At 36.3% G+C, this 16530-nt stretch overlaps 1 protein-coding gene across 1 annotated transcript in view; it reads right to left on the bottom strand.

The window, feature by feature from the left end:
- The window catches only part of RSPO2 (R-spondin 2), a 184294-nt gene that overhangs the window by 66907 nt on the left and 100857 nt on the right, over nt 1-16530 (bottom strand). The window contains exon 6 of the mRNA XM_045896049.3: nt 5560-5748. Coding sequence (XP_045752005.1) covers nt 5560-5748 — 189 coding nt within the window. The remainder of the gene's footprint in view (nt 1-5559; nt 5749-16530) is intronic.

Here is a 16530-nt window from a genome sequence, read left to right as displayed (position 1 = left end):
TACATTCTAGTGGGAGAGATTAATAAAACAGATAAGCAAAACATACAGTATGTTAGTTACCTATAGTGCTAAGAAAAGAAGGGAGGGAGTCATGGAACACTACATCAAAAACTAATGATGTAATGTATGGTGACTAATATTACATATAAAATTTTAAAAAAAAGAAGGGAGGGAGGGAGGGAGTGACAAAAGGGGAAAGGAAGGAGGGATAAAGAAGGAAGAAAGGAAATATTGGGATAAGGAAAGTTAATATTTTAGACAAACCAGCCAGGGAAGGTCTGATGAGGAAACAGCTATTCTCATTTCATTGTTTTGTTTTGTTTTTTTAACCTGGATCCCTCTTGCCAACTTCACTGCTGACTTTTCTTAACCTCCCCTTTCTTGCTGCCAAAAGAAAAGTAGTTCCTGACCTTATCATTCTCTTACTTGAAATCCACTACTTGTGGCTTCAGGAAGCTGTTTAAACTGCCTAAATTTAGCACGTAAGTTCTGCTCCAGGGGCCGCCACCCTGACTAGCATCATTTCTGGTTATGCTGTGTAACAGGACTCGCCACCGGCATTTTACTTAACAACGGATGATTGTTTGTCTCCCCACACCTTCGCATGTGGCTTCCCCCCACCACCACCTATAATGCTAAATCCTAATAATTCTGAAAACGCCCATGGTCTTCCTAAGCGTCATCTCCCTCATTGCTGAAATCCACCCAACCTTTAGAAAGTGTATTTTACCCAGTTTAGTTAACTTCATAAAATAAAAATCCCACAACCCATTTTGCACGCTTTGAAAACTGAGAAAATGTGGATGTAACAGAGGAACTGGCACAGAATAGAAGTAAATTAGCACCCTTTATCACACACTCCACTGACTAAATTACTTGTCTGTCTCACTAGAGCGGGGTTCCTCAACCCCAACACTACTGACATTTTGGGCCAAAGAGTTCTTTGTTGCAGGGGGCTGTCCTGTGCCTTGCAGAACACTTAGCAGTATCTATAGCCTCTGTCAACTAGATACTGGTAGCACCCCTTTAGCTGTAATAACCAAAAATGTCTGCAAACATTATGAAATTTCCCCTGAGAGAGAAATCACACCTGGCAGGGAATCATTACTCTATACCATAAGCAACTCAAGGGCAGAAACTAATTATGACTCATTATTGTATCTCCAGGTATCTAGGACAAAAGCCAGCACACAGTAGGTGTTCAATAAGTGCATACAAGAACTACAATCCTGACTTCTAGTACCACAGAGTATTTTTAACTCTTTTCACAACGTATGTAAATGTCTATTTTACGGCTTCCTTCATTCAACATTACATTGTGAGATTTATCTATGTTGCAGTATGTTGTGGTAGTTCATTTCCACTTTTATATATGTTTTTTAATATATTATGCTTTCTTCAATGTTCTATTGTTTGGACAATTGGGTTATTTCCAATCTATAGTTGGTATGGGCAGTGTGATCATGAGTAATCTTTTATGTGTGTTTTGGTTACAAGTCAAGATGGTAGTTTTGTTGGAGGAGGAGAAAGGGGAGTGACTGGAACGGGACACCATAAGGGTTCTTGGGGTGCAGACATTCCTCTTGACCTGTATAGTGATTGCAGATGTGTGTCCACTTTGTGATAATTCACTGAACTCCCCATTTATCATCTTGAACATAGAATTTTTGTGATATTTCATTTAAAGTTGTTTTTTTTAAATCACTAAGAACGAGACAGTTGTGCAAATAGAGGGGGGGAAAAAAGCCAGAGATTCTGGTAAATACCGTACAATGCAAATATTCATGTGAAAAATAAAATTCCATCCAAGAAAATCACATTAAACAAAAAATGCATTTTGGTACTTTCTGTCAATAGCACCCATTGTTAGTGAGATGCAAGGGAAAAGGTCTATTAAGATGTGACGCACAAGTTTTCTAGAAGTCCATTTGACAAAATATAATCAAAAGTCTATAAAATATGTAATATGGTTACATGTCAATCTTATCTCAAAAAAGCTGGAAAATTGTATTATGTTTAAAGTTTATCTTATGCAAATAAATCAGATGAATGTATAAAACTACATATGTATGTGAGAGAGACTATATGAGGATATTCTTCATATAACTGCTTAGTGAAAAACTAAAGTTTTAATAGGTAATTAAATATATTAGGATATATCCACTCAGTATGATATATGCAGCTATATTTAATGACATTAACAAAATGTTCATAATCCAGTAAGTTAAAACAAGTCACGAAACAGAACAATGATACATTTGTGAGGGAAGAAAGACATAAACACACATAGAAACAAATGGTTGAGAATAGCAGCCAAAATGTTAACTTTTGTTATCTTTGGTTTTTTATTTTTGCTTTTGCCTTTTAAGGTCTATCTGCTTTCTAAGCTTTCTACAAGGAATATTTACAACAACGATTATAACAAAGGAATAAAGCTTTTTCATGGAAATGAGAAAAAAATGAGAAATCTCACCTAACAGAATCAGACTATGACAGCTCTTAGTGTCCATTAGTGTATGTATTTTTCATAATATGCTTCAAATGATTAGTGAATTGGTTTTCACAGGCACGTCTGATTTTATAAGCTCCACACTGTTTGCACCAAGAAGCCCACCTGAGCCAGTACTTCATAGGGCAAGTCTTCCTTCAGAAGAAGGATGCTGTTTTGCAACTGAAATATTACTCTAGTGATGAAAAAACAGATGAGCAAGTTTCATTTCTAGGAATTTTTGTAAAGCTACTGTTGCTTGAAGTATAACTTTCTTCTCTAGGATAGAGCAATAATCTCTTAAGAAAGTGAGTAGGGGGGCGCCTGGGTGGCTCAGTCAGTTAAGCATCTGCCTTCGGCTCGGGTCATGATCCCAGGGTCCTGGGATCGAGCCCCGCATCGGGCTCCTTGCTCAGCGGGGAGCCTGCTTCTCCCTCTCTGTCTGCGTGTCACTCCCCCCTGCTTGTGCTCTCTCACTCTCTCTGTCAAATAAATAAATCTTTAAAAAAAAAAAAAGAAAAAGAAAGTGAGTAGGATTTCAATTTCTAAGTCTTTGACAGATTTTCCAATTTCACTCTGCCTCCTCTCTTCTGAATAGAATACAAACAACAATGGAATATATGCAAAGTATGGGGGGAAAGCAAATAATTATTATGAAAAAACCACAGCCGTCCAAAGTCACATACTGAGAATTAAGAAATAATTTTCCACTTTCACTTTGATTCACAAGAGTCTCATTAATAAGCCCTTCCCACTTGTACCAGAGAAGTAGTGATTTCCTCTAGGTCAGTAAACAGCAACATTGATTGCATTCACTTAAGTAAGTATAACCAGAGCAAACTCGTTCTCACACATAAATTCACTCTTCAAGGCTGATTTACAGTCACCGCTCTCCTTTCTGAGAAAAGGGGTAACTTAGCCAAAAATGTGTGAAACCTTGCTTGGACGTATCTCCAAAGATGACCCTGTTGAAATGCTACGCGGTATTGCTGAGGTGGCTATCCATACCAGTTTGCCTGGGACAGCCCTGGTTTACACCAGTGTCCCTGCATAGTTATTAATAGCTGCCTCTTTGACTCGCCAACGTCCTAGAGCTGAGTGACACACGATCTAGCCAGCCTACTGTCCATACACAGGATGTATAATGCTCGGCTTAGAACTTGGAGTAACTGCTTGGAGCCATCTACACTCTAACCTCCTCTTCCTTGTGCACTGAAGGTGTGGAATGAAAAATGTACTGAATATTCACGGACTCAGACCCCGTAACACAACCCCCCCAACCAGGTGGTCTAATGCAATCCGAATAGAAATCCATTTCAAGGTAGACCTAGCCTTCCATGAAAGTTAAAAAAATTATGGGAGACAATTTACTAGATAGTCTCCAAATCACACAACTTAAAGACAAGCTACATATTTGCAAAAATTAGCCAGCCTGTTGATACATGTTGGGAGTTCTGTCTCTGTAATTATTAATCCAAACAATTCCATGAAATAGAAGTAGATCCGAATTTCCTCTGAGCCTATCTATTTCTACCTCTGTTAATGGCAAAACTATCCACCTTGAAACTTTAGGATCAAATTTGATTCTCTTTTCACTCTTTGTAATTAGTTACTAAGTCTCATTGATTCTTTTTTTTTTTTTTTTTTAAAGCTCTGGAATTCATTACCCACAAACCTTTCATCAGAACATGATTTCTAACCTGCAGTTGTTACAGGAGCCTTCCTCTACTCTCTATCCTTCTCCAATTCATCTCCCCTACTGCTGCTACAATCATCCTGAACAGAGCAACCTCCTCAGTCCTCCCCTGCTCAAAACCTGCAGGTAATATCCAGACTCCTCAGCCAGGCACTCAAGACCTTTATCAGTTCTCAGTTTCAACCACACCTCCTACTAAGCACACACGACTCAATGGTTCTCATCCAGGTATAGTACTTCTCCACTAGGAGGTGTTCAAAACTGTTTGGGGACATTTTTACTTGTCTCAGTGACTTGTGGGTACAAAGGACCTTTCACAGGCAGGGACTGAGGATCCTAAATGTTCAGCAACATAGATTAAATTGCCTTGTCAAATAGCACCTTCGATGAGACTTGTTGTTCCCAAGCACATTATTTTTAGACATGTGTGGTTCCTTCTTTCTAGAATCTATTAGTCTGCCTCCTTCCAAAATAATATTGTCCTTGGATGATTCCATTCATTTAAAGTTGTTTTTCTTATCTAAAGACCTTGGTTGATTTCATAACTACGTATACAGTAGTAATGGGAGATAATTATTCCCATAACACACTGCTTGCCTGACATAGCTTAGTGTACTGAATTACGGTTAAACTTCTTACCCATTTGTCATTTCACTCCATGTCATTTTCTTCCTTATCCCCTATGCCCTAACATTTAAGCTCCTTAAAGAAAGGGATGTTTCTGTGGCAGCTCACTTTTTTTAACTCCAATTTCTACTGTTTACCTAAAAGTTGAGAATCATTCTATAAGTGATTTTTGGATTAAAAGATAAAAATCATTCCTGCATGCCTATGTACAGAATGCCATTCCTTAATAACTTTTGTGTAGTTGTTAAACTTAGAATTCAGAATACTCAAAGGTAAACTAAATATTTTAGTTACATCTTTTATCAGTAATGGTGTTTTACAGAACCTTAAATGTATTAAATTCTAGATTATACTAAACAAGGGATTATAAACTCAGATTTAAAAAATAAAAAAGGAAAAAGAGGCCATATACACTGTAGTAGAGAGGATATTCCCAAAATAAAGATATTTAAATTCCTCGGGGATTTTTTTGGCGGGGAGTGCTAAGTATGCTTTACAAAGATCTTCTAACAAGCTTGTGTTTGAGATGCTGGTTATGCAAAAAAATACTTAAATAATCTTTTTTAAAAAGTGTGTGCAATATACTTCTAGACAAAAGATAAAAATATTCTTATCCTACCCCACTCAAGTTTAAGCTTAGACTATTTCTGTAGCATATTAAAAATAAACTTTCTATCACTCAAAATTTTAAACTTAGCTCCCCTAAGTTGCATAAACAGTAAATAGTAGACAAAAGTCAACTGCTCACTTGCACATCTGTTCATATCTGGGGCTCGGTGTCCATAGTACCCAGATGGACAGGAATGCAGGCACTCTCCATACTGGCGCATGCCTTCTCTTCGAAGAAAGAAGAACAACTTCTGTTGACATCGGCTGCACCCATTGTCCTTTGAACAAGACAAACAACCCTTGCAAATGGGATTTGATACATAACTAGCTGTAAAAGAAAAACACAAAACACAGGTTCAAATAGGAGTACGATCAAGACGTCCGGTCAATAAAACATGGTGAGAAGACAAGTGTCTCTTGTCCTACTTGAATCACATAGAAATGCTATACAAAATATTCCCCCACCCTCCAAAAAAAAGGTTAATACACAATTAAACTTAGAAACAAAGAGGAAACTCAGAGTTCAAACTGAAACTGAATGGCTCACAGAGTTAGACCAGACAGAGGCAGACCTCATGGCAGGGTCTTGAATCTAGGCCAAGAAATATGCTTATGAAGACCAGACACTTGGGTCTCTTTATGGAGACTGGAGTTGTGAGGGCTGTTTGCACATGCAACAAATACTAGAAGCCCCCACCCCAATTTGCCAGAGATGAAGATTTCAACCACAGATTAGGGGCATAGGGTGGCTGAGAAAGAAAGGGTGGTAGAGAGAAATATAATCCATGAGACACAAAAACCCCAAATCTGCAATACATCCACGCATGAGATCCAAGTTCAAATTATCAGTGTAGTATCAAATCACTAAATCAAGATGCTAACATAAAAACATTGATCCACAAAAACCCATGAAGAAAAAAACATGAAACTACCCTAAAGAAATGTTCTACAATCCTGAGACCAGGAACTTGCATGGAAAGCCACCTTTACACCAAAATGAACCATTCACAGGGATAAGCAAACCTCCATGAGGAAGAGTCACCAGTCTGAGAGAGAGAGATCTCACACCCAAAGAGTCAGAAGTAACAGAACAATCTGAAAGTCTTAAAAATGATTATCTTCAGAATACTTGAAGAGATAAGGACTAGAAATCACAAGGGAAGAAGCAGTATCATCTAATGACTGTGCAGTTACAAAGAAATGAAAATTCTAAAACTGAAAAAAAATTCTATGAACAAATTGAATAGAAGGTATTTAACTAGAAAACAGGTTTAAATAACTATAGCACCAAATAAATAAATAAATAAATAAATAAATAAATAACTATAGCACCAAACACAGTGAAGATGAAAATGTGGGAAAGGTAAGAAGCATGTAAAAAGAAAGTTTTAATACATGATTATTAGGTGCTACAGAATCAAAAAATAGCATGAGTAAGACATATTATCCAGAGATCATGGCTACTCAAGTTCCAGATTTAAAGAAAGAGAAGAATTCTTTAGATGAAAACTTCAGAGATCTGAGTAGATCAATAAAAACAAGTCTGCATCTAAACACAGCAGATTTATCCTAAAGAATAAAGTCAAACGAGAGAGAAACAGATCACCTAGAAAGAAATTTTTACCTCTACCAGACATCTCATCAGAAATAACGTGTTAGACAGTAGAATATTACCTTCAACTTGCTAAGGGAAAATTATCAAACTATAGTTCTATAAGTAATTAAATGATAATTTAAGAATGAGGGCAAAATAAAGGTATTTTCAGCCAAAATAAAGTCAAGGAACTTATTAATCACTCACCAAAAGAATAAACTGCGTATATGGGAGAAAATAAAATGGAACACAGAAGTAGAATGTAATAAGCAATAGTGATCAAATCAATTGAGAAATAGGTTTGTGTGTCTATGAAAAGTATCAGTTTTTAAGAAGTATTCATTTCCAAGGTTTAAAAAATAATACATATTTTATATTTAGGAGCATAACATGGAAGACTCAAGGAGGGAAAACAAAGTTAAAGCATTCAAATTTTCTATATTTTGAGTGAGGAAGAACAATATATATTAAACTTCCTTAAGTTAAATGTACTTGCTAAAACTCTTGGTAGAAACCACAGAAAGAGTAATGTATAACTTCTAAACCACTGACAACCACAGATGTAGTAAATGTATAAAATAGAAATAGGAGGTAACAGGATCTAAAGGTCTATGACCAGGAAAATGGATAAATTATGGTACATTTTAATGATAAAAAGAATTAAACTGGCACATACCTAAACAAGAATGGAATGAAACTTATAGACATTAAAGAAAGAAGCCAGACCCCCCCCCCAAAAAAAGTATGCTCAGTATAATTATTTATATTGATGTCAACGACACGTTAAGGTAATCTGTGGTGACAGAAATTAGAACATTAAATGCCCTTGAGGGTTTGGGACTGACTGCAAAGAGGTACACAGGAATTTTTGGCAGGTCTATTTGTTTCCTAGGGCTCCCTTAACAAATTACCACACTGTGATGGCTTACACACCAGGAATTCATTCTCTCAGTTCTGTGGACTCAAGTCTGAAATCAAGGTGTCCACAGCGCCATGTTTCCTCTGAAGGCCCTAGGGAAGAAATCTTCTCTCCCATTCTGGAGGCCCCAGATGTTCCTTGGCTTGTGGCAATGTATCTCCAATCTGACTCCATCTTCTCTAGATATCTCTCTGTGTATTCTTTCTGTCTCTCAAAGACACGGTCTTTGGATTTAGGGTCCACCTTAATCCAGTAGGATCTCCTACCCATCCTTAATTTTATTTGCAAAACCCCTATTTTCAAATAAGGTCACACTCTGAGGCTCCACGTGGACATGAATGGGAGCAGGCGTTGGGGGTGCAGACCCTAGTTAACCCACTATAGGTGGTGACGGAAATGTTCTAACCTTGACTGGATATTGGATATACAATGTATCTATTTGCAAAACTTACCAAGCTGTGCATTTTTTAAAAGTAATGTGCACAATTTATGAGCAAATTGTATCTGAATTTTTTAAAAAAGAAAAAATGGGTAGGAAGGCCATACACTAACATGAGGATAATGTAATTGTCACTTGTGATTACATTTCTTTTGAAGATTCTTAAAATTATAGTGGATGCTTACCCATATGATATGCTTTACTTTTATGGTTTGTGGGGGTTATTTTTTTAAATTTTATTATGTTATGTTAATCACCATATATTACATCATTAGTTTTTGATGTAGTGTTCCATGATTCATCGTTTGCATATAACACCCAGTGCTCCATTCAGTACATGCCCTCTTTAATACCCACCACCAGGCTAACCCATCCCCCCACCCCCCTCCCCTCTAGAACCCTCAGTTTGTATATACCACATCTTTATCAATTCATCTGTCAGTGGATATCTTGGCTCTTTCTGTAGTTTGGCTATTGTGGACATTGCTGCTATAAACATCAGGATGCAAGTACCCCTTCAGATCCCTACATTTGTATCTTTGGGGTAAATATCCAGTAGTGCAATTGCTGGGTTGTAGGGTAGCTCTATTTTCAACTTTTTGAGGAACCTCCATACTGTTTTCCAGAGTGGCTGCACCAGCTTGCATTCTCACCAACAGTGTAGGAGGTTCCCCTTTCTCCACATCCCCGCCAACATCTGTATTTTCCTGACTTGTTAATTAGTAGGGTTTTTTTTTAATAACAGAAATATCCCATTGGAAGGACAGGTGGGATAATACGAAGTAAATGTTGAAATACCATCTGAAAATTGATATATGGACCTTACAGAGTTTCCTACATCTAATGATAAAGAGTAATTTCAAAGAAAATACCGTTTCCAGCCCTGGAATAAAATTAAAAATGATACAATCTGACATCCCAATATAATTTCTAAAATATGAAAAATTCATGTAACTTTTAATTATATTTATGACTTGTTTGGTATAGTGATAACAAGATATATTAGGTCACACTGACTTCATTTTTTTTTTTTTTAAGATTTTATTTATTTGACAGAGAGAGACAGCGAGAGAGGGAACACAAGCAGGGGGAGAGGGAGAAGCCGGCTTCCCGCAGAGCAGGGAGCCCGATGCGGGGCTCGATCCCAGGACCCTGGGATCATGACCAGAGCCGAAGGCAGATGCTTAACAACTGAGCCACCCAGGTGTCCCCACACTTATTTCATTTTATCAGGCTAACCCACAGAAGAAATCAGAGAAGGAATAGAAAACTCAGCAATTATTGAAACTTTTAGCCTTGAGGCCACATCCTATGTGCCCTACATATTTTTTGCATATAAAATTAGTACCAAGCCTTAAATATTCAGATTGGCAACTATACAACAAAGTATACAGTATACCACAACTTTCCTTATAATGATTCAACAACCGATGTGAGTGGTCTCCTGGCTGCCTTCTGCTCTTCACTTTAACTACAGATTTGAAGAATTATATCAAGGTTATCCAAATCCCCAATTAGCTTTGTAAGTTAAGAGACAATTTGGAAGAGTTAGATACATAGCAGAATGGTTTAAAAAGGCTCTCTGTCAACAAAAACAAAAACTGAAGCTATACTTTTAGTTCCAAAGTTAAACCAAAAGCTCTTTATCACCATAAATCACACTCTATCGTAACAAGTATGGAGAAAAGAGAATTTCAGAACTTAGAGAATCAACATAAGTCAAAGCCTTTTTGTTTTGTTTTTATGTATGAGAAGCTAACTTTCATCTTGACCAGGAATATTTCAGAGTCAACAAATTGTGCTCCACGTTTTTTTTAAAGGTTTTCTTAAAAATCATTAAAAGCTAGACTTTATTTACTTGAGTCTTTACTGGCTTAATGGAAATGAATCAGGGAATACTTATCTTAGTCCATATCGGATATCTTTATAACCCCACAAATGAGGAATTCTCTTAAAGCAAAAGTGATGTAAGCCACATCCAAACTAAGTCATCTTTCCGTGCCCCAATCTTCTCTAGCCATTAATAATGCTCCTCAACACTGAGGGACAAGGGCACATGTATTTTTGCAGTGTGAAGCTTCATGTCCTAAACCTCAAATAGTCTTTTAAGTTTAATTAACCACTGTCCAGTGTCAGCTATTCTAGTGCTCTCTATGTTGTAAATCAATAACTTAATTCAACAAGAACTTCTTCATCCATTATATGATGACTATACCAAGCTCAGTATCTAAAGCCAGGCAAAAATAGACTTTTAAACATGACTATAGTAATTTATTTGGTCAGGATCTTAATAAGTTAAATGTCTCTGCCTATCGCTATGAGATTTAATTCAAGTGTGCAGGTGAATAAACAGATCTTAATTCCCAGCTTTGATGACCATGTTTATTTGCTCTCTCTGTAAGCTTCAACTTTTCCAACTCTAAAGCCTGCTGAGATCCAGAGTCTCATCATTCCAACCAAAACACTTTTTCTAAATCTAGACCCACCCAAAATTCTAAAGATGAAATATTTCACATAAAACTTTAAAAATCCTCAAAAAGGTGCTAGGCAGTAGTATTAACACAAATCTACACATATCTCCTTGACAGAGAAAGGAACGTGTGGCTATAGAAAACAAGAATTATCAGGCAGAACCCAGGTAAGAATACCTATATTACTAACAAGTATATGAAGAGAAAAAAAACAAATATTATTTCTTAATTCTAGTTATTTGTGTTGTTCTTAAATTGCAAAGTAAATTTGGTCTTTTATGAATCCTGGTATTTTAAGTTTGATCTTTTGTTAAATTAAATCCAGTTATTCACATTTTATTCCATAGTGCCTTTTATGTAGGTGTTGAATGTCCATCTGTTTCTAATATACTCCTAACACTTTTTAAAAGTGTTCCCCTGTTTCAGGATTTAGCCCTTGCCAAGCAAGAAGAAATCTAAATTCCTTCTTGGTGAAGACATCCATTCCCGACAAAAGGTACAAATTTTGAATTCTAAATAATGGGACTAACCAATGGACTGTTGGCCCCTTAACTTGACTCCGTATTTGCTGGTTAAATAAGAGTTCAAAAGATTTTTTTTTTGAGTTAAACCTTTTTATTTTGAGGAAAACAAAATTTGTTTAGATTTATAGGACATGAATATGAAATCTATTTTAACCATCAATAGTAGCAGTTATTTTTTTGATTACTCATTTTTTATTGTTATGTTAACCACCATACATTACATCATTAGTTTTTGATGTAGTGTTCCATGATTCATTGTTTGCATATAACACCCAGTGCTCCATGCAGAACGTGCCCTCTTTAATACCCACCAGCAGGCTAAACCATCCTCCCAACCCCCTCCCCTCTAGAACCCTCTGTTTTTCAGAGTCCATTGTCTCTCATGGTTCATCTCTCCCTCTGATTTCCCCCCCTTCATTCTTCCCCTCCTATCTTTTTTTTTTAAACATATAATGTATTATCTGTTTCAGAGGTACAGATCTGTGATTTAGCAGTCTTGCACAATTCACAGCACTCACCATAGCACATGTGCTATGGTTCAAAAGATTTTTAAAGATAAACAATTACTATCAACTTCATCGATCAAACTTATGGCACCAATAAGAAGGAACCTGCTTGTTGTATTCTATACAGATCAAGTTGGGCATAGATCCTCTCACTAGAGCTTGGCAACATCAGGAGAAAAAAATCCTTTAATCACGGGTACTGCCAAGCTCAAACCCAACTAAGCCATCAAGGTCATGAATTAAAGAGCTACGAAAGATTTGACCAAGATGAAAAAGGACTATCTTAGGATACTTAGTTTTAAAATAAGTTGTGAATATTTATAGAAAATAACATCATGGAACATGTAATCTGATCTTTGATGTAAAGACAACAAATTTTAATACTCTAGATGATTACAGTCCTCATGTCCAAGAAAATAGATGTTAAAATTAACCATGTTAATAAAGCTTAGAGATAGATTTCTAAAATGTCCACTTAACATGAATTTATTCTAGAAAAAAAATTTAATAAAAGGCAAACTTGTACCCCAAAATCCCAAAATGCTACAATCTCTAGAATTAAACCATATTTCTCAGAATCTCTTTTATGAGTTCTATAGGTAACAATATTTTTAAGTAAAAGGCTTAGAAATGATGGACTCTGAAAAACAAACTGAGGGTTCTAGAGGGGAGGGGGGTGGGAGGATGGGTTAGCCTGGTGGTGGGTATTGAGGAGGGCACATTCTGCATGGAGCACTGGGTGTTATGCACAAACAATGAATCATGGAACACTTCATCTAAAACTAATGATGTAATGTATGGGGATTAACATAAGAATAAAAAAAAATTAAAAAAAATACTACTACTACTACAAAAAAAATTCAATTTCTCAAAGAACTACTAGCTTTAAGAAATCCATATTAATTGGCTACCTAAAAGTTTGATAATTACTTGATAATTAATAATTCCATTTTACCCACCTAAAGTAGCACAATTAGGAATGAAAGACTCAATAGGCTCTTATCTCTGCAAGTAATTCTTAGGAAAATAACATTTCTAAAAATTTATAAGACGCCCCAAATATGGAAATGATCTTTAGATAGGAGTATTTTAATGACATTAGGATTAAAGGTCTTTAATTCAATGATCTTGCTTCTCCTCAAAAGTATGTATCTCACTGTACCAAAAATCAAGGCTACAGAGATTTTAAAATACAGAGGGAGAGAGCTAAGTAGAGTCACAGATTTATATTAACACACAGAGTGTTAATAACTTGAAAAAAAATGAGGTGACCACAGTTATAATCTCATTACTAGCCAGTGCCACTTGAACCATAATCCTCATAGATTGGCACCTCAGAAGTACATTTTCCACCACAGTTAACTGTGGCCATAATGTGGTTCACTGGGCAGGAATTACTCCTCCCCCCCCCCCCCCCCACCAACAGAGCAGGGAATCAGAAAGCCTCTATGAGGCGTGTGTCATGCATGCTTTAAGTGGGACAACTAAGATGTCACAGGGAAGCCCAGAACAGTCAATAACTGCAGGTCAAGGAAAGAGGATGAACCAAGACACAGTTGCAAAATAAATGTGGGACTTTACATGGGTCTGTTTGAGAGTACAACAAACCTATCCAAAACTTCACAAACCACAGACATCATTAGCAGTTAAAACAGTCTGCCCAAAGTGGAGGAGTGAGCAACTCAGGTAGAACATAAAAATTCGAAAGAATTAAATGGGATTTAGAAATTCTCCAAAAACATGTTTCCAAATGGTTGTGAATACTCTGAGTAAAAAGACAAGTCACTCATATGGAAAAAAGTAGCTATGTATATATAGACCTGGATTTAAAAAAAAAAAAAAATCGTAAGTCCTCAATTAAGCATATACAAGTCCCCAAATGAAGTATTTCCCGTAATTAACACTCATTTTGGAAGCCAAGCCTGTAAGAACTATTCCTTTTCCTCCCCTAAACACTTTGACACAAAAATCATAATGCATATCCCTATACTAGATGTTAATTCTGACAGATAATAGGGAGTTAGGGGGGAATGTACAAGTAAAGCTCAGAACACATCACAAAACTAAGCTACTACCGTGGGCAAATACCACTGCCAGAATCATAAGATCTTTAGCTTCTACAACTGCTAACACCAAGAACTTACATTAGTTGATGAAATCAGAGAAAAACAGAAGATGGTTTGAGATTGCTCATTTTTTCAGAGATATATGATGTTTTTGAAATAAGGGAAGAGTCATATGTTGTATAAAATAAGCCACCTGCTTGAATCTGTGAAAGAGAAAAAAAAATGTTCTCTATAAAACTATTCTTACGCTAAAAGAAAAGCAAGCTTAAAGTTAGAACGTATGTGATCCTATAAGCCATAGCTAGAAACTGCTGTGTAGTACAGATTACTCATGCCAAGTGTTGGCTTGGGCTTTCACGACATACTTAAGCAACCCCATGGAAATGTTGACAGACTGTTGGTGCTAATAGTAACTCCAACTTGAGATCTAAATATATACATTTATGAAGATTGTGAAACCACCACTCTTACAGGGTTCCATGTTTACATAAGACGATAATCCAATTATTTAAATAGAGAAAAACAAACTGCTCACAAACAGAGCCAGAATTTTATTCCATAAAGTACTTAAGTACATCTTATACTAACACTATTTCAAAATAGTTTTGCATACTTCATAAATACTATAACGTAAGTGCCATAGTATCTGACCTATCTAACTGCCTGTAGAAAAAATCTCCCCCATTCTGAGTATTGTTTTTAAAAAGGGGAGGATGGGTATGGGTAGATTATTCGATATATATTCCCATTCCCATCATAGATAAGTAATCCAACTATCCCTTATATACCATCTGCATCCTAGAATAGAAACCAGTTAGGTAACTTCTGTTTATTCCACTTTTAATTTAAAACAATAAATGGAAAGCAAACTGGATGGCTTATTTGGTGTCATAAACACAGCCCTCAAGAAGAATCTGTGTCATAACTAACCAGATTAAAGACTCCATGTGTTTTAGATGTGGAAACTTCCATGGGTCATACCATTGTGTTTTAAATTTGAGAATGAACACTCTATTAGCTACGCTGTCCCAGAGAAAGGTTTCTTCAAGATAATAAAAATTTTTTAAGTTGCATTAATGAAAAACACACTAACAAACCCTTAGGGTTGAAAAACATTATGCAACAATTATTCAAGACCACACTGTGATGCAAAAAAAAAAAAAAAGTGAAAGCTTTATTATATTCAATGTAGGTCACTCAGTAAAAATCACATACATAAAAAATCAGAATGATTCACTACTGAATCTCCAGACCTACACAAGATACAGTTCTCAATTTTTAAATCAATTGTCTGCATTTAACATTTATATAGTCTATTTTAAAATGCTTTGTAGACATGCTTGACTGCAATCCCTACTTTAGAGCCAGTTCAAAATCTGCTTCACCAGTCTTTCATTCTAAGAAAGTTCTATCTATTCAGAACAAAAAGCAATGAAAAAGAGGAAAGTCAAAATGGGGGGAAAAAAGAAAAGAAAATTGAACTTTGGAGAATATGGTACGTGACAAATTGCAGGCTACATGCTTTCATATTTTTTTAAAGTCATGCTTATTACTCATAATTTCTGTTTATCAAAGTGAATAAACAGATCAGAGAGTTTAAGAAACCTTCCCAAGGTCATACAGTTTGTTAGTGACAAATTTGAATCCAGCTCTCTCAAAAGCCATGCTTTTTATTTCCCCATTAAGAGATACACGTACAGCACCTAGGAGGAAAAAAATGCATTAAAACATGATTGAAACGGAGTTCTTTCAAATTAGGCTGTACCCTTGTAATTTGCTCACTGTGCCTTTGCTCGGTTTTTAGCTGCAGCAAGATAACCAAAGTTCCTTTTGATGATTAGTCACTAAGAGCACTATACTAATTCTTTCCTAACATTACTAGGAATATATTAAGTCTCATAAACCAACAAAATTAAGAGGTCATCCACGAAAACATTTCAGAGGAACACTGTTGATACAACACAGGGGGAAACTGAGTTACAGGTTTCTTCTGGCAGAGGTTAAAGAGGATCTTCAGAATTATAAATGGAAAGTAGTTGTTTGGGCATACAGCAAAAGGCCAGCACTTTTTCAATAGGGATCTTTACTTGCCAAGTTCAAAGGGGGGGGAGAAAAAAAAAACCTACCCAAAGCATACAATTTCCTGCAAATGGGCCACACCCCTCACTGTCTTTGAAGATAGATGCGGTCCTGGCCAAGGGGCCTTTGAAGTAACACAGCAGGCATACCTGTGTAATTAGAATGGCTGGGGACACCACTCAAATGATCAAAACTAGACTTTAAAGATGCGCTGAAGTGGGGAGGTATGGACTAACATTCTGACACAGACGAGAAACTTCTGTTCTAGATGGATCTGGAGGGCAATTTGTCGCTGCTCTCTGAACCACAGTTCTCCATTTCCTCCAGGCCTTGAAAGCCAAAAGCAAATTGCCTATTATTGGAAAACTGTAAAGAGCATTTGGTCACTCTCAAAGTGGCAAAACTACATGCGTATGTGTTTACAGACAAAGATGTATATACAGCCCAGACATGAATATATACCTACATTTACATACGTATATACAAATATATGCATATACTATTTTTTTCTG

Source organism: Mirounga angustirostris, unplaced genomic scaffold (genome assembly GCF_029215605.1).
Source record: "Mirounga angustirostris isolate CCGP_5_RB_7025 unplaced genomic scaffold, mMirAng1.0.hap1 SCAF_4, whole genome shotgun sequence".
NCBI classification, from domain to species: Eukaryota; Metazoa; Chordata; class Mammalia; order Carnivora; family Phocidae; genus Mirounga; species Mirounga angustirostris.
This window is presented reverse-complemented; position numbering and strand designations above follow the sequence as displayed.